The 19047-nt window shown below is 48.3% G+C and overlaps 1 protein-coding gene across 1 annotated transcript in view; it reads left to right on the top strand.

Annotated features, from left to right (window-relative positions):
• The first annotated feature begins 4949 nt into the window (after positions 1-4949).
• DUSP4 (dual specificity phosphatase 4) overlaps positions 4950-19047 on the top strand; it is a 36318-nt gene continuing 22220 nt past the window's right edge. Inside the window, exon 1 of the mRNA XM_073543604.1 lies at positions 4950-5549. Within this exon, the coding sequence (XP_073399705.1) occupies positions 5141-5549 (409 nt within the window). The 5' untranslated portion in view covers positions 4950-5140. The remainder of the gene's footprint in view (positions 5550-19047) is intronic.

The following is a 19047-nucleotide window of genomic DNA, read 5'->3' on the forward strand; positions in this document are numbered from 1 at the left end:
GGCCCTGCTCTCCTGGTGACGTCACGCCTCATTAATGGCGCTGCCTCCCCTGCCCCTCTCATTCAGTAAAACGAGGGCAGATGGGCGCGTCCCTAGTTGTTGTGAGAGGAGGGGCGACATGCACGGGAATAAATGAAGAACTAGAGGTTAGGACAAAGGGGGCTGTTTGGTAGACCAAGAAGTCGCCCAGCGGTCTCAGCTCCATAGCTGCTGCGCACAAACATGGCGCAGCCAGGAGAATAGCTGCACTCAGCCCTTGTGGTGTAGGTGGCAGTCATTAGTGCAGGGTGCCCCATAGCCAGCGGTGAGGGCCGTGTATTGATGGATAATTCCTTTCATCATGCCCTTCGCACAGATGGCGCAGGGCGCTCTGATATTCTGTCAGGTTTCTGTGGTACACCTTCCTAGTGTACCAGAGGGGCAGGATGGTCGTGGATGGAAACTGCTAGAAATACGAGTGTTCCCGGCTGCCCTGAGCATATGATGCCATGTACCAATTTGTTTGTTCCCTCTAAAGCCGGGGTCACACATGCGAGAAACTCACATCAATACCCGGGCACTACTCGGGGCCAGAGTGTGCGGCTGCATAGAAAAACATGCACAATACACTGGCATTGAGGACGCCGGATCAGTCTAGTTGGAGTGTGGCCTGGAATGTGCATATCGCATACGTGCGGTCACACGACGGCTGCTCCCGACGCTGACACCAGAGTCCTCACTGTGCGCGCTGTGAGGATTCCCAAGTCTGCAGTCGGATAGAGTGACTGCAGACTCGTCATTTTATCCTGGACAGCCCCTTTAGGCTGTGTGCACATGTTGAGTGAGGCTGTGTGCACACGTAAGCGTTTTTACTAGCAGAAACACTTAAAAAACACTTACAAGAAGCATCCCATTCATTTTAATGAATTCTGCACTTCTTGTGCATATTGATGCGTTTTTCTCCGTGAAAAAAACGCATCGCGGTAAAAAACGCAGCATGCCCATTAATTTTGCGGGAAAGTCCACGTTTTTAGCTATTTTCTATGAGACTGGGGACGCGTGGAAAAAAACGCATAAAAACTGCGCGGAAAAAAACGCGTTTTCTGGGAAGGAGTCCGGTTTTCATGCAGAAATTTTCTGCATACGTGGGCACATAGCCTAAGGGTACGTTCCCACGTTCAGGAGCTGCTGCGGGTTTGACGCTGCAGAATGTCTGCACCATTTTTGCCCCTATTATGCAAACTAGCGGACACGCATTTATGTTTTTTACACATGCAGGTTTTCATTAATGCAAATCCACATACCCACAAAAGAGATTGACTGCGGATGTGAGATACGCGCTGCTCGTCAGTGTCTATGGGTGATCTGCAGGCGACTGTGGATGCATAGTGGACATGGGATTTCTAGAAATCCCATCCACTATGATGTAACATCTGGCCGAGGCAGTTTCGACACTGCATAAATACACAGCATCAAAGCCGCTGCAATTCCTGAATGTGGGAACGTACCGTACCCTTGATGGATGCAGTAAAAATGGCAGTTTATTCTATGTCAAATCAGAGGCTGGGTGTAGCTACAATAGGTGCAGGGGTTGCAATCGCATCCAGGCCCAAAAAGACCCTTTGGCCTATACGAAAAGACCAATACATTATACAGTGTGTATATATATATACACATACAGGGGTGGATTAAGGGTAGCCAGGGCCCGGGGCAGTTCAGACTCTGTGGGCCCCCCTCGTCACGTGACGGGGGTCACGAATCGTAGAGCCACACTCTACATAGAGAATAATGGGGCCTCCAGCACCGACCTCCACCCGCAGAGCCACACTCTACATAGAGAATAATGGGGCCTCCAGCACCGACCTCCACCCGCAGAGCCGCACTCCACATAGAGAATAATGGAGCCTCCAGCACTGACCTCCACCCGCAGAGCCACACTCCACATAGAGAATAATGGGGCCTCCAGCACCGACCTCCACCCGCAGAGCCGCACTCCACATAGAGAATAATGGAGCCTCCAGCACCGACCTCCACCCGCAGAGCCGCACTCCACATAGAGAATAATGGAGCCTCCAGCACCGACCTCCACCCGCAGAGCCGCACTCCACATAGAGAATAATGGAGCCTCCAGCACCGACCTCCACCCGCAGAGCCACACTCCACATAGAGAATAATGGGGCCTCCAGCACCGACCTCCACCCGCAGAGCCGCACTCCACATAGAGAATAATGGAGCCTCCAGCACCGACCTCCACATAGAGAATAATGGAGCCTCCAGCACCGACCTCCACCCGCAGAGCCGCACTCCACATAGAGAATAATGGAGCCTCCAGCACCGACTTCCACCCGCAGAGCCGCACTCCACATAGAGAATAATGGAGCCTCCAGCACCGACCTCCACCCGCAGAGCCACACTCCACATAGAGCAGGGTTTCCCAACTCCAGTCCTCAAGGCACACCAACAGATCATGTTTTCAGGATTTCCTTTGTATTGCACAGGTAAAGCAATTATCACCTGAGCAATACTAAGGAAATCCTGAAAACATGATCTGTTGGTGTGCCTTGAGGACTGGAGTTGGGAAACCCTGACATAGAGAATAATGGAGCCTCCAGCACCTACCTCCATCCGCACTCCACATAGAGAATAATGGAGCCTCTAGCACTGACCTCCACCCGCAGAGCCACACTCCACATAGAGAATAATGGAGCCTCCAGCACCGACCTCCACCCGCAGAGCCACACTCCACATAGAGAATAATGGAGCCTCCAGCACCTACCTCCATCCGCACTCCACATAGAGAATAATGGAGCCTCTAGCACTGACCTCCACCCGCAGAGCCACACTCCACATAGAGAATAATGGAGCCTCCAGCACCGACCTCCACCCGCAGAGCCACACTCCACATAGAGAATAATGGAGCCTCCAGCACCTACCTCCACCCGCACTCCACATAGAGAATAATGGAGCCTCTAGCACTGACCTCCACCCGCAGAGCCGCACTCCATATAGAGAATAATGGAGCCTCCAGCACCGACCTCCACCCGCAGAGCCGCACTCCACATAGAGAATAATGGAGCCTCCAGCACCGACCTCCACCCGCAGAGCCACACTCCACATAGAGAATAATGGAGCCTCCAGCACCTACCTCCATCCGCACTCCACATAGAGAATAATGGAGCCTCTAGCACTGACCTCCACCCGCAGAGCCACACTCCACATAGAGAATAATGGAGCCTCCAGCACCGACCTCCACCCGCAGAGCCACACTCCACATAGAGAATAATGGAGCCTCCAGCACCTACCTCCACCCGCACTCCACATAGAGAATAATGGAGCCTCTAGCACTGACCTCCACCCGCAGAGCCGCACTCCATATAGAGAATAATGGAGCCTCCAGCACCGACCTCCACCCGCAGAGCCGCACTCCACATAGAGAATAATGGGGCCTCCAGCACCGACCTCCACCCGCAGAGCCGCACTCCACATACATGGCTGCTCTCAGTGCTCTGTGCTGTGCGCACAGGACCTGTGATGAGGTCACAGGAGGGGAGGAGACAGGGGTCACATGATCAGGGGCCCTGACACCTTCCCTCCTGTGATCTCATCACAAGCCTTTGCACGCTACCAGCAGCATCAGCGTTCACGCTACTTGTAGATGCTGCTGGTAGCAGAGCACATAATGCCGCCCCCACGGTCACTCACTTTTAGGTGGGGAGAAGATGGAGTGCCATTGCAGCAGCCAGCAGGAATGTGGTGGGGGCCCCGGGGCTGAAGCCCCGCCTGCCCTGCCTATAATCCGGCCCTGCGCGGTGGCGGATTATAATGGGGCAATTTACTGGCCTGGGCTGTGGGCCCCTTAACCCCACTGGGCCCGGGGCAACTGCCCAAATTGACCTCATTATAATCCGCCACTGATATATATGATCTGCAATAATTTGGGGCCCCTTTAGATAGTCTGCATTGGGGCTCATGAGCTTCAAGCTACGCCACTGGTAAGAGGGGTTGTCCATTATTAGGAAAGCATGTCTGCTTTCATCTAATAACAGTGACACACCTGTTCGCAGGATGAAGGTGGTATTACAGCTTAGCCCTAGCCTGCGCAATAGTGCTGAGCTGCAATGCCACCAGGTACGGACTGGCACTGAAATTCAGCCCTGGCATGTGAAATCACACAGGCCCATGCTGTCCCTATCCCCAAGCACCAGATGGGACATATTCCTAATATTACCCTGGATGGAGGAAAGCAAGATTTACTACAAGACCAATATTTCTAATGATACCCGTGGCCTGCTGGGGTAAGTGATGGAGTCAGCGACTTGGTGCTCCATCACAACTCTTAACAGTATGGGTGTCTTGAGAACACTGATTCTGTTAACGTAGCAGACAAGGCAGTCCATGGCCAGACAGGGCCTTCTGGCATTTGCCAGAATTGCCAGATGGTCAGTCCGACCCTGAATACCACACTCAACCTGTGGACAAGTATGGCAATGATTCTGGAAGACAGCTGCCATTTTGCTAATGCTGGACACTCCATTTAAAGGGGTTGTCCTCTTCCAGAAAATCCGGGTCTGCAGTATGTAAAAAAAAAAGTTGTTCTTTCTTCACCCTCCCGGGGTCCAGCACTAAGCTGCTGCTCCCAGTCTGATATTTGCTGCACTGACCAGTAAGCTCAACGGCTCTGAGCGGGATGATCTGTCTACACAGGCAGAGCCTGATTGGCTGCAGCGCTGTCGACATCACATCAGCGCTACGGATAGTGACAGACGGCGGCGATTAAACAGTGCAGTAAAGCGCAGTTTGGGTTTACTAACAAACTGCCCGGGGACCAGGCTTTTTGTAAGACCCCTTTAATTTAGTAGTCTCCCCCTTTTTTTGCATTAGAACAGCACTGCCATAGTAGTTGCCCCTAGCAACCCGCTGACTACTCTGCACTCACACACGGTGCTCCCCGCGCTGTGGCTGTGGGGCTTGTGCAGGGTGAAGCTGATAACGCCCCTCCCCCTTCTACTGTCTCTCCCAGCTGTGGGCGGGGACTGGGACAACGTGCAGCTGAGCCGTGTCACTCATTCGTCGGCGCTGTAGACAGCACGTCAGTGCGAGCGCTCCGGAGCAGGCTTGTGTGAGCGCGGACTCAGTGCTGTGCTGGCTCCTGCCGACTATTATGCTGATCATGGAGGAGCTGAGGGAGATGGACTGCAGCGTGCTGAAGAGGCTGCTGAAGCGGGAAGCCGTGTACCCCAGCAAGCACCACACCAATGGCACCTGCCTGCTGCTGGACTGCAGACCCTTCCTGGCACACAGCGCAGGCTTCATCCAGGGCTCGGTGAACGTGCGCTGTAATACCATTGTGAGGCGCCGAGCCAAGGGCTCCGTGAGCCTGGAGCAGATGCTGCCCGCGGGCAGTGAGGAAGAGGTGCTGAGCAGGCTGCGGTCAGGACTCTACTCCGCGGTCATCGTGTATGACGAGAGGAGCCCCCGCGCCGAGTCCCTGCGGGAGGACAGCACCGTGTCCCTGGTGGTGCAGGCTCTGCGGAGGGGCACTGACAGCGCCGACATCTGCCTGCTCAAAGGTAACGCTCCCCCATAGGGTGCTGCCTGCTCGGAAGGAGCTGTCAGGGTGGCCCAGAGACTAATCTGCACTTGGGTACATCAGCCCCTTTCTTATTGTGGGCACTGTGTGGTGTGTAGGCCGCAAGGGCCTAACCCCCAATATGTCACACCTATCATCTTATACTCCTTTCTCCACGATTCCTGGTACCCAATGTGTACAAGCATTCCAGGGTCACATTTACCTGCAAAGATGGCTGACCGAAATGTCACAGACCGTGTGACATTCTAAACCAAGGGCCACGATTCCCCGTCCCTTACAGCTGAAAAAGCCCAAATAACAGCGGTGGTTGTGTCTATATGCAATATCATCAAATCTCTCCCACTGTATTTTACCTACAGGAATGACTGGAATTCTTGGGAAAGCAAAATATATCTATATATTTTTATATAATGACATAGATGTAGCACTTTGCTAATGAGTAACATGACCTCGCTCCGTGACATACACACGTCCATTATTGATAGAATGGGGTGTGTGGGTATAATATATATTATGTGTGTGCGTCTTATAGATGTATTTATACAACTAATTAAAAACATATAAAATGATTTAGCACGTTGCTAATTTCATAGGATCCAATATATTCAGTATGATGTATCACCTAGCATTAGAGTTATGTTGAACTGTAAAATGTGCTCCGTTTTCCCGCTGACATTGCTGGCCAGTGATATTTTCCCAATCTAGTATCATCTTAACAGTTAGACACCTGTTCTCTGCTTCTCCTCTCTTCAGGCTTGGCCTTGACCCCTATTCCTGCACAGTATGAGAACATGCCTTCTGTTATTCCCTTGTTTGATCTTTTCATGTGCGTCGGACCACAATGCTGTATTCTATAAAGCGGCCGAGCACTGGGCTGTCAGATGAAGAGCGATCTGTTTACGTGAATTCTTTACCATTGCTCACTCCATTCTTAAACGTGTAGTTATTGTTTCTAGTGTTGTTACATTTGGTTTAGCAAAGGTAACAGTCTGATGATAGTGAGCACATCACATTTGTGCTAAAGCAAGGCTTTCTTTCTGTAGCCATCTTCTTCCATTCATAACTTCTTGACAGTAACCATTCATAATTTTGCTTTTCCACATCTCAACCATTGTTTGATATTTACCTATTTTCATCCCCTCTCACTAGTTTTGATAAATTCTCTCTTAGCAGGGCCATTGCTATGTTTCATCCTCCCCTCCCCGACTTGAAATATTTCCCATCCAATTTTAGAATTCTTCTCTTGTCTGATTATTAACAACTCTTTACTACCCCCACACCTTCAGCCTGGTATTATCCAATGAAAAGACACAAGGGCTGCTGCCTTCTTGACAATCGAGGAAACCCTCAATAGCAATTAGCCTCCTGTTATTATAACATACAATGCAACATTGTTATTGCTTTTCACTCTAATTTACTTATTTGTAGAATTGACTCATGGTACAGTGTCACAAGGGGGTCAATATTTAGTGGAATGACAGGATATCTTGATTATCTTTATTTTTTTTTTTATGGATACACTGTCGAGAACAAAGAAAAAGACAAACCTGATGCCTGATCTGGTGTGCTGTAAATTTTTTAAAGCTCCGTGATAAAGTGCTGTGCATGTAGATAATTTTCTTGTGTACAGAATGGCTACTGGCATGCATTGATACAATTTATAAACAAGAAATGTAATCTGGACATTCTACATAGTAAAGTGTGACTATAGATTATAAGCATGGGAAAACAAATTATTGCCTAAACCCTTCTGATCATCTAGAACAGACATAACTGTAGGAGAAGCAAGAGAGATAAGAAGTCATGCGCTAATGGCAGAGATGTATGTGTGTGTGGCGAGCCACTTCCTTTCTTGTTTTCCTGTCCATGTTAATGAATTTTTTTATTTTTTTTATTTTACCAAAATATACTCTTGTCCGGTATATGCTAAAATTCCAGATTCTTACTCACTTTTGACAACCTTTTTGTTCTTTACATAGTCTTCCTGGACATAAACATAAGTGCCTTCTTACACAAGACACAATTTTTTGGGTTGATCGAATAGCGCTTGCCGAATAGCTGCATTGGGAACCCGGATACCTGGAGCGCTCCTGATGATCAGCTGTTCGGCTCCGCAGCTGCATGTGTAGCGGCTGTTTCACTGTCACAACACATGTATGGAGAGCTCAACAAACAGGCTTCTCCATGCATGTGTTGTGACTGTCACACAGCCGCTACACATGCAGCTGCGGAGCCGAACAGCTGATCATCAGGAGCGCTCCAGGTATCCGGGTTCCCAATGCAGCTATTCGGATAAGCTCTTATCCGAAGTTATTCGATCAACCCTACTTATAGTCTGTCAAATTCAAATGACATGGGTGGGGGGGTATGTTGACCAAGGACCCAGTAACTAGAATGAGATGACTGCAGTGCTTAGTAATATGTATGTGAAAGAAGGCAAGACTGAAAATTATTTTTTTGTTTTATTCCAATTTGAAGTAAATAGTTTGCCAGTGTCCAGTACCGCTCAATCTCCTACATTCTAGGAACTGGGAGTTTGAGCACTGACATCCACTTTCGCCACTGAAAGATCTTCTATGACGCGGTCAGGATCGCTGGTACATCGCTAAGTGGTCGCTAGTGAGCTGCCACACTGGCAGATCTCACCAGCGACATCGCTGGGGTCAGGGGTCGCTACTTACCTGTCAGACGAGGCGATCCTGACGTCCTCTTGCCCGCGTCCACGCGTCGCTCATCGTCACAGCAGGAAGCTGACGACGAGAAACTGCCCAGGACGTTCTCGCGCGATCAGCGATAACCAGCGGGGGAGCGGTCGGAGGTAAGTTTCAGACATGGCAATATCGCTATAACGTCACAAAAACCAGTGACGTTATAGCGATATTGCTAGCGATATCGCTTAGTGTGACAGACCCTTAAAGGGAATCTGTCACCCTTTTTTTTTTTTTTTTTTTTCCCCCCCCCTATTAGCTGCCGGCATAGACATCGGGGGCTTATCTACAGCATTCTGTAATGCTGTAGATAAGCCCTTGATGTAACCTGAAAGAGAAGAAAAACACGTTATATTATACTCACGGAGGTGGGCGGTCCGGTCCGATGGGTGTTGCGGTCCGGTCCGGCGCCTCACCTTCTTCATGCGATGCCGTCCTCTTCTCCCGTCCTGAAATGGCTTCGGGGCAGAGCAGAATTCTGCAGTGCGCAGGCGCCAGACCTCTCCCGACGCCTGCGCACTGCAGGACTCTGCTCTGCCCTCAACAGGGCAGAGCAGTGCGCCTGCGCCGGAGCCATTACAGGACGTGAGAAGAGGACATCATCGCATGAAGAAGGGAGGCGCCGGACGGGACGGCGACACACCACCGGACCGCCCACCTCCGTGAGTATAATATGTGTTTTTCTTCTCTTTCAGGTTACATCGGAGGCTTACAGAATGCTGTAGATAAGCCCCCGATGTCTATGCCGGCAGGTGAAAGGCCAAAAAAAGGGTGACAGATTCCCTTTAAAAGGCCTTTTTAGGCTTTGTTCCCACAATGAGAATTTTGGTGAGTTTTTCAAGCTGTGTATTTTCGCTACTTCAAAAATGCATGGCCTTACAGTTCCAGCAAAGTGGATAGGATTTATAGAAATCTCATGCGCTCCGTGCTTTTTTTTTTTTTTTTTAACTCCTGAAAAATGCAACATGTCAATGAGTTTTGTGTGGATATTCCCCATAGACTTGCGTCAGATGTGGAAAATCCACAGGGAAAAAAAAGCATGTAATCTGCACATGACTATCAATAGTTTTGTTAAAGCCAAATACCAGGGAGTATCAAAAACAAAGCTGCTTTGTTTAAAACATGACCTACCATCAAGAGACAAAAAAAATGCATGTAAGGCCCCGTTCAAACGTCCGTACCTGGAAAAAAAACAATACCTGTGTCATCAGTGTTTTTTCAGTATGGAAAAATAAACTACAAAGGTTCTCCTCTCCCTTGCAATGTTAAGGCCCCTTTACATTTAGCGATGCACCAGCGATCCGACCATGATACGACCCGGTCAGGATCGCTGGTGCATCGCTAAATGGTAGCTAGTGAGCTGCCACACAGGCAGATCTCACCAGCGATGTAGCAACACAGCAGCGGTCGTTACTCACCTTTCACACGCAGCGATGCTGACGTCCTCCCGCCCGCGTCCACACGTCGCTCGTCGGCGCCAGCAGGAAGCGCCTGACGAGAAATGGACCCGGCCGATCTCGCGTGATCAGCGACAGACAGCGGGGGAGCCGGTCGGAGGTAAGTATCACACATAGCAATATCGCTGCTGCGTCACAAAATCGGTGACGCTTTAGCGACATTGCTAGCGATATCGCTATGTGTAAAACCCCCTTAAAACACAGATGCCATCTGTGTTCTGTATGTGTTTTTCACAGACTTGTATTGGCCCTTGTCCTTCGTGCTGCCGGAAAAACCGGACATGTCTCCGTGTCATTTACACAGACACACGGTCCGTGTAAAATACCGACAAGTAATTAATGGGTACTTGTGGTATCCGTGAAAGAAACAAATGCCACACGTATCGGAGTCACGGATGTGTGAAGGGTGCCTTCTCCCTGCCACACTCTCCTAGACTTGACAGTTCTCTCCCTGTAGACAGTGAGAGACACCTTGCAAGTCAAGGGGAGCAGCAAGAGACCTACGTCTTGGACTAGTCATCCAAGCCACCTCGCCCTTGGCTGGCTGCTAAAAGTATATTTTCTCTGGAATGCACATGTAAAGTGCCATGGAATAGATGGAGCTATATAAATGTATAATAATAAATGTGTTGATTCCGAGTAACACATACATGGCTGGTAGAATAGAATTGTTCTCTCATGCATGCTGCCAGTGGTTTGAGCATAATAAATCAGCTGTTAGTTTCACTTTAATATTTAGGTATTTCCGGCATTTCATCATCATGAAATTTGCCGCAAGCTTGAAATGCTTTTTGGCCTGCAGTCTTTAGTCAAATCTAGAAAGTCTGAGTGCATGAAAATTGTGTGTATAGTAGATAAATGTAATACACTGGACATAAAATGTGCAAGAATATAGGAGTGTAGGTGTTAGGATGCCATTTAAATGGTTACTCCCTTCTTCCTAAATGAGTATTGTTGGGCAGGGCTTTTAAATCCAAGCAATTTTGAAGTTTACTGCTGATTAACATTTTCATCTGTACTTTTATTTTAACACTTTTTTTCTTTTATATTATAACTTGTTGCCATGGATACCGACAACCACTGCTGGCAGCAGAACATGTCCAGTGCTTACCGTAAATATTTTACAGCTGGTAAGCATTGCTGGAGCGTGTTGCTGCCTCCTAATCGTGGGCAGCTTCAGCGCTATACTTACAGCAGCGGTGGTCAGTCTCCTAGCAGTAAGCTTTAAATAAAGTGTTACACTGTAATATCTCTAGAATGGCTGCATATTGTAAAAGTGCTTGTTTTTACAAACAATATCATCTATGTAAAATAAAACTTGGACTTCTTGAACTGGTCAAGAGCTTCCCTTGGAAAATTTCTCTCCACTCTGGACAATAGACTGTCTCCTCATGGTGTTTTCTCCCTTTCTCCACCACCAGCATTAATATGTAAGCAGTTTTAGTTCTGTCAGGCTGTGATAATATCCTGGTTGGTGTGATCTTGCATTTCCTTTCTGATCATTTGAGCAGTCAGCTGTTTTTGTCTTGGTAATTTTATGACAGTTGTCCCACAACCTGTTTGCTAGTCTTCAGGATCTAATATGTATTTGCAAGTGGTTAGGCCCTTTTAATCCTAGGCAAATGTTTTGTTAAGAAATACACATGACTGTTTATTATCCATACTTTGTGATACTCTTCATTTGTGCTATTGTATGGAGTCTTCTTGCAGACTTTCTTAGTTGAAGGCCTTTCCAATGACTAAATGAGGTTCCTTCAGTACATTGGCGGTTCTGTTATTCAAAACATACCTGTTTGAATTATTTTATTTTTTTTTACATATGGACTCATTCCTGCTATCCACTTTTCTTGCAAGATCCTTTAATGGTTTGTTAGGCACTGCCAAAAGTCAGTGTGATAGTCTGACCTCTGCAGTCAGTGACTTAAATGAAGAAGTAGATTACACATTAGAAGCAAAGTTACCCTAAGGCTACATTCACACGTAGCGGAACTCTCGCGGAACTTACCGTGAGAATTCCGGATTCCATTCCGCGGGAAAATCGCATTTTAAATTCCCGGGATTTTCCCGCGGAAAAACTAGCGATTTGCAAGCGTAATTAGCTTGCAAAATGCTAGCGTTTTCCAAGCGATCTGTAGCATCGCTTGGAGAACTGATTGACAGGTTGGTCACACTCGTCAAACATAGTGTTTGACTAGTGTGATCAATTTTTTACTACTGATGCTGCCTATGCGGCATCAGTAGTAAAAGATAAAATGTAAAAAATAATTTAAAAAAATATTGTTATTCTTACCTTCCTGCGTCCCGCGGCAGCCTTCCCCGCCTCTGTCCACGCTCCCGGTCCCAGTAATCCTTTGCGCGAATGACCGCGAGACGTCGCGCTCCCGCGACGTCATCGCGAGACGTTGCGCTCCAGCGAGATCTCGACGTCATCGCGGTCATTCTCGCAAAGGATTACTGGGACCGGGAGCGTGGAGAGGCGGGAAGGCTGCGCAGGACGCCGGAAGTTGAGAATAACAATATTTTTTATTTTAATTCTATTTTTTACAGGGATATGGTACCCACAGCCCGGAGGACAGTCTCCTCTCCTCTGGGCCGTGGTTACCATCTGCAAATGTTCTGCTTACTTTTCGCGTGGTGTGCACAGCCACATGTGGGAAGTAAGCGGAACAATGCAATCCTATGGGTGCGGGATCGCCGTGATTCCGCTAAATTAATGAGCATGCTGCATTGTTTTATCGCGATGCGATTACGCCGCGGAAAAAAACGCAGCATTAGCGCAGCATTGCGGAATCCCATAGGATTGCATGGGATGCTTATTTTTCGCGGCAAAATCGCGCGTTTAAAACCGCCGCGAAAAAAAGCGTGTGAACTCAGCCTAAGGGTACATTCCCACGTTCAGGAATCACTGCGGTTTTGACGCCACATATTTATGCAGCATACATGTATCAATCTACTACATTGCAGCATAATGCAGGTATATGGGCTAGCATTGTGAGCTGCAGGCTACCATGCCATGACTACCTCTTGAAGCTCATCAAGAGAATGCCAAGAGTGTGCAAAGCAGTAATCAAAGCAAAAGGTGGCTACTTTGAAGAACCTAGAATATAAGACATATTTTCCCTTCCCCATGACAGCACCGCAGACGAGAGATGGTATCCGCCCCCAGGAAACAGGAAACCTGTAGCAGAGACATAAGAAGGCGGCGGCACCTCTCTTCCTCAGTTTGGTTTCCTGTTTCCCGCAGGCGAATGCCGGGGGCAGAGTCCGTACCTCCGGAGGAATCCCCTTCTGATGTCTGGTCAGGAGGCTGAGGTCCGCGGGGAGAGGATGGCAGCGAGGCGCGGTGGCGCGCGCCTGTCAGCCCAGCTCGGTGGGCACTGTGAGCGGTGTCCTCCTCGTGAGATTCCCCGGCGGCCACTGCAGTGGGAGGCTGGGCTGGGGGAGGCGTGGCCACCACGACGCTGGCGCCGACTGAGTGGCGACGGCTTCCGGGGTCGCACCGGAAGTGACGTCACACGCCGGGGGAGCGATGTACTGGGCACTTCCGGGTGGGAGCGGTCCCAGAAGCGCGCACCGCTCCTCCATAAAAAGAGGCAAGGCAGGTGCCACTGGTCCCTGAGAGGCTTCACACAGGCTCTGGAGTTGTAGAGCCAGATCAGCAGCGGAAAGCAGATGGATCCTGAAGGCGAGATGCGCGCGCAGGAGGAAGAGCTACCGGGGTACCTAGAGGACCGGGTGAGTGCCTTTGTAAGGCAGCACAATATATTAACTGCCCTATGTATGTCTTCTGTAGGGAAAGGCCACATCAAAGCAAAAGAACAAGGAATGTGCACTATGCAAAAAGGCCCTAGCTAAATCTTATGAGAAGCTACTTTGTCGCTCGTGCATTAAAAAAACAGTGGCCGAAGAGTCACCATCCCTGCTCCAGAGCATTAAAACTATGATCCGGGATCAAGTAAAGTCGACGGTAAAAGATGAATTAAAGGAACAGACTATACTTGGCTCCGATATAACTCCTGCTTCACCCCTGCCCCCACCTCCTCCTCTCCCTCCCACAGAAATAACTACAGACATAGAGTCTGAGGAAGAAAAAGGGGAGATAGGGCCCTCGGACTCAGACCTGGACTCCTCAGAGGAGGAAAAGCGTCGTCCATATTTCCTATCTGAGGACGTTGGGAAATTACTAAAGCTTGTAAGGTCCACAATGGGACTTGAAACACCAAAAGAGCCAAAGTCAATTCAAGATGCTATGTTTAGCAATCTTGAGGGGAAAAAACGAAGGGTTTTTCCGTTCCATGATAGCCTGTTAAACTTGATCAAGAGGGAATGGAAGAAACCCAACAAAAAAATGTCCATACCGCAGGCGCTCAAACGTAAATACCCGTTTGATGAGGAGGTTTGCGATAAATGGGAAAAAGCTCCCAGACTAGATGCCGCCATTGCTAGTACATCCAGGGGAATAGCATTGCCATTTGAGGACATGGGCGCCTTAAAAGATTCCCTTGACAAGAAAGCAGACGCTTTTCTAAAATCTGCTTGGGAAGCATCGGCTTGGTCATTTAAGCCGGGGGTGGCCTTCACTTGTACAGCGCATGCTATGGTCAAGTGGTTAGACGAATTAAGTGACCAAATTAAGAATAAATGCCCAAGGGAGACACTGCTGGAGGCAATACCTTCCCTACAGAAGGCAGCGGGATTCCTGGCTGACGCCGCAGTAGATTCCGTCCGAGGTGCCGCCCGTGCATGCGCCCTTTCAAATTCAGGCCGCAGAGCACTTTGGTTAAAGAACTGGTCGGCAGACTTCCAGTCAAAGGTTAAACTCTGCGCCGTCCCATGTGAGGGTCAATACCTATTTGGGAAAGCATTGGACGAAATTTTAGATAAAGCGTCAGATAAGAGAGAACATTCCACCGCCTTTCCCTAGGCGTCGGTGGACTGAAGCTCGCTTGTCCTTTCGTGGAGCAGGGAACAGAGGGAGCCAAGGGCGGCCAGACGATAGAACCACGCGGGGCAGACCCTGGAGGGGAAAAGAGAGAGAGGATTCCTCTTGAGTAAACCCACCCCGAGACCCGATACTAAGCAATGATGCCAGGGCAGTTGGGGGGAAGGCTTCGGTTCTTTGTCCATCAATGGGTAGCATTGCCCGCCTCAAAGTGGGTAACCAACCTGTTAGCCGAGGGCCTACGACTAAGTTTTCTAAGCCTTCCACCTCAAAGAGTAAAAGTGACCCGGGTAGCCAAAAAGAATCAGGCCACACTAGAAAAGGAGATTCAACTCCTCATGCAAAAGGAGGTACTAATGAAAGTACCGTGTCATCAAGTAGGGAAAGGATTTTACAGCACTCTGTTCCTCACGCCAAAACCAGATGGGTCACTAAGAACAATATTCAATCTCAAAGCCCTGAATCAATACATCAGAACAGAGAAATTCAAAATGGAGACCTTGTGGTCAGCAATGAAGCTACTCGACCTGGGTTGCTACATGGCAGTAATAGATCTTACCGACGCCTATTACCATGTCCCAATATGGGGGGAACACCAACAATATCTAAGATTGGTAGTAAAGATTGCTCAAGTCCCCACTCATCTACAGTACCAGTGTCTACCCTTCGGGGTATCGGTGGCCCCTCGTATATTTACAAAAATCATCGGGGAAGTAGCGTCCGTTATAAGAAGGGAAAATATCCTGTTGGTTCCCTATCTAGACGATTTCCTCGTCATAGCAAAAGATAAGCAAAATTGCGAAAATGCAGTTACAAAGGTCCTGGAAATATTAACCAGGTTAGGCTGGATGATCAATCTAAAGAAATCCAAATTAACTCCAGTGCAGTCACAAGAATTCCTTTGAATTCAATTGGACTCATTAAAACAGCAGTGCATTCTTCCAGAAAGGAAAGTTGGGGCTATCCAACAAAAAATTCAACGGATACAATTCCGTCGAGCCATATCGGTAAGAAAGGCAATGTCGCTCCTGGGCACGTTAGCAGCAACAATCCCAGCGGTCCGGTGGGCACAAGCCCATACGAGAGAACTACAGTGGCAGTTCCGATCCGAACAGGAGAAGGGTCCTTCCAACTTAAATCGGGAGATCATTCTCTCACCTCAAGTGCAGAAGTCATTAAAATGGTGGCTGAGCACAGAAAACTTCAGATCAGTGCCCTGGACTACTCAAAACTCTGTGGTACTGACCATGGACGCAAGTTCGAGTGGTTGGGGGGCACACATAGAGAAACGAACCCTACAGGGACAGTGGGAACCCGGAATGAGGGATGTATCCTCAAATCTAAAAGAACTGGCGGTTGTGAGGCGAGCCCTTCCCCTAGTAAAGCGAGAAGTGCAAGGGAGACATGTCACCATATTATCTGACAACAACACTGTCATGGCATACATTAACAGACAAGGGGGTACAAGGTCGGCAACCCAGGAATTATTCGCATGGGCGGAAAACAATCTTCTGTCCTTATCGGGTACACATTTAAAGGGGGCAGACAATTATCTGGCCGATTATTTAAGCCGTCATGTACTACACCAGGGAGAATGGTCCCCAAGTCAAAAAATATTTGGGGAAATCTGCGCTGCCTGGGGCACACCAGAAGTAGACCTGTTTGCTACCAGGGAAAATCGAAAAGTGGACAGGTTCTACTCCCTAAATCCAAGAGAGCAACCAGAGGGGGTGGATTCGCTACTACACCGGTGGAAATTTCGTCTGGCCTATGCGTTTCCCCCCCCCCCCCCCCCATTTCCATTGATTCCAGTAGTCTTGAAAAAGATCCGACAGGACAAAGCTCGAATAATCCTGGTTGCGCCCTTCTGGCCGAAAAGGGCATGGTTCACATGGCTCGGACGCATGTCTATCTCGGACCCATGGATCCTCCCAGATACCCCGAATCTGCTATAGCAGGGCCCACTAGAACACCCCAGGGTTCACATGCTGCACCTCACTGCGTGGAACTTGAGAGGGGACTCCTTCTAGCAAAAGGGTTCTCAGTCCCGTTAGTAACCACCCTGCTCGCTAGCAGAAAGGAGGTAACTTGACGTAAATACCAAAAAAATTTGGGAAAAATTCTTGCAGTTCACGGGCCGACAATGGACTGGGACAGCCCAGAAAATACCAATAAAAGAGATCCTAGAGTTCCTCCAGAAAGGACTGGAAAAAGGACTGTCCACAAGCACCCTAAAAGTGCAGGTATCGGCCCTGGGTGCGTCGTTTGATCAAAAACTGGCTGATCACCCATGGATCTATAGATTCATTCGGCCCTCCTTTACATCCAGGCCCACAAAATTAACATCTAAGGTAGCTCCCTGGGATCTAAATTTAGTATTATGGGCACTGACCGTCTCCATTTGAGCCTATTGCTTCCATCTCAATAAAGGCACTAATGCTAAAAACAGTACTCCTGGTGGCCCTAACCTCAGCTCGTCGTGTCTGCGAGCTGCAGGCAATATCTGTAAATCCACCGTATACCACCTTTTTGGATGATAGTGATCATAAAAACTGATCTAGCCTTCCTACCAAAGGTAAATTCCAAATTCCACAGAGAGCAGGAGATAATTTTGCCCTCGTTTTGTCCAAATCCCAGGGAGAGAGAACCTTCCATTGCTTAGATGTCAGACGTTGCCTGCTTCAATCTATAGAAGCCTCAAAATCATGGTGACAGTCTTCAGCCCTTTTTGTCTCCTTTCAGGGGACAAACGGGTAAGAAAGCTTCAAAATCAACAATTGCACGATGCCTACGTATGGGTATTGCACTGGCTTATTCTTTAGATCAGACTCCCCCACTGGGTGTAACTGCTCACTCTGAGAGCCATAGCCACGTCCTGGGCTGAAAGGGCAAATGCTTCGGTTGAGCAGATCTGTAAAGCAGCAGTATGGTCCTCACCATCCACTTTATTCCGACACTATAGACTAGACCTATGGCCCTCAAATCTGGCCTTTGGGAGAAAAGTGTTGTCTGCTGTTGTCCCACCCTAGGAGTCTATTCTATCTTTCCTCTCATGTCTGCGGTGCTGTCATGGGGAAGGGAAAAAATGATAATTACTTACCGGTAATTTGATTTTCCAGAGCCATGACAGCACCGCATTGTTCCCGCCCTATCTTGGTGATGGTTGTGTGGTGCACCAGAAAATTTAAAGTTGTATCTGGATATGTAAATCTATGTGAAAAAAATAAAGATAAATAATAAAGGAAAAAGGTGAATATTAGTGACACTTCTATAACATGTATGTAAACTAATAAGGCGGTTACCTTTGCATACTGTGAAACAAACTGAGGATGAGAGGTGCCGCCCCCTTCTTATGTCTCTGCTACAGATTTCCTGTTTCCTGGGGGCGGATACCATCTCTCATGTCTGCGGTGCTGTCATGGCTCTGGAAAATCAAATTACCGGTAAGTAATTATCATTTTTTCAGTTGTTTCACACTTTTTTGTTAATTATATAATTCCACATGTGTTAATTCATAGTTTTGATGCCTTCAGAGTGAATCTACAATTTTCATAGTCATGAAAATAAAGAAAACTCTTTGAATGAGAAGGTGTGTCCAAACTTTTGGTCTGTACTGTGTGGTTTTTTGTTTTTTTTTTAACCCTTTCTTACTATAAGATTAATAATGGATAGGTCTCTTATTGACGCCTCTCCATTATTAACCGGGCGTAATGTCACCTTACAATAGCAAGGTGACATAACCCCTTATTACCCCATATGCCACCGCTACATGGCAGTGGGAAGAGAGGGGCTAAGTGCCAGAAATTGGCGCATCGTACAGATGTGCCAGAAATTGGCGCATCGTACAGATGTGCCAGAAATTGGCGCATCGTACAGATGTGCCAGAAATTGGCGCATCGTACAGATGTGCCAGAAATTGGCGCATCGTACAGATGTGCCAGAAATTGGCGCATCGTACAGATGTGCCAGAAATTGGCGCATCGTACAGATGTGCCAGAAATTGGCGCATCGTACAGATGTGCCAGAAATTGGCGCATCGTACACATGTGCCAGAAATTGGCGCATCGTACAGATGTGCCAGAAATTGGCGCATCGTACACATGTGCCAGAAATTGGCGCATCGTACACATGTGCCAGAAATTGGCGCATCGTACACATGTGCCAGAAATTGGCGCATCGTACACATGTGCCAGAAATTGGCGCATCGTACACATGTGCCTGAAATTGGCGCATCGTACACATGTGCCTGAAATTGGCGCATCGTACACATGTGCCAGAAATTGGCGCATCGTACACATGTGCCAGAAATTGGCGCATCGTACACATGTGCCAGAAATTGGCGCATCGTACACATGTGCCAGAAATTGGCGC

Source organism: Dendrobates tinctorius, unplaced genomic scaffold (genome assembly GCF_039654945.1).
Source record: "Dendrobates tinctorius isolate UK_male_01 unplaced genomic scaffold, ASM3965494v1 ptg000011l, whole genome shotgun sequence".
NCBI classification, from domain to species: domain Eukaryota; kingdom Metazoa; phylum Chordata; class Amphibia; order Anura; family Dendrobatidae; genus Dendrobates; species Dendrobates tinctorius.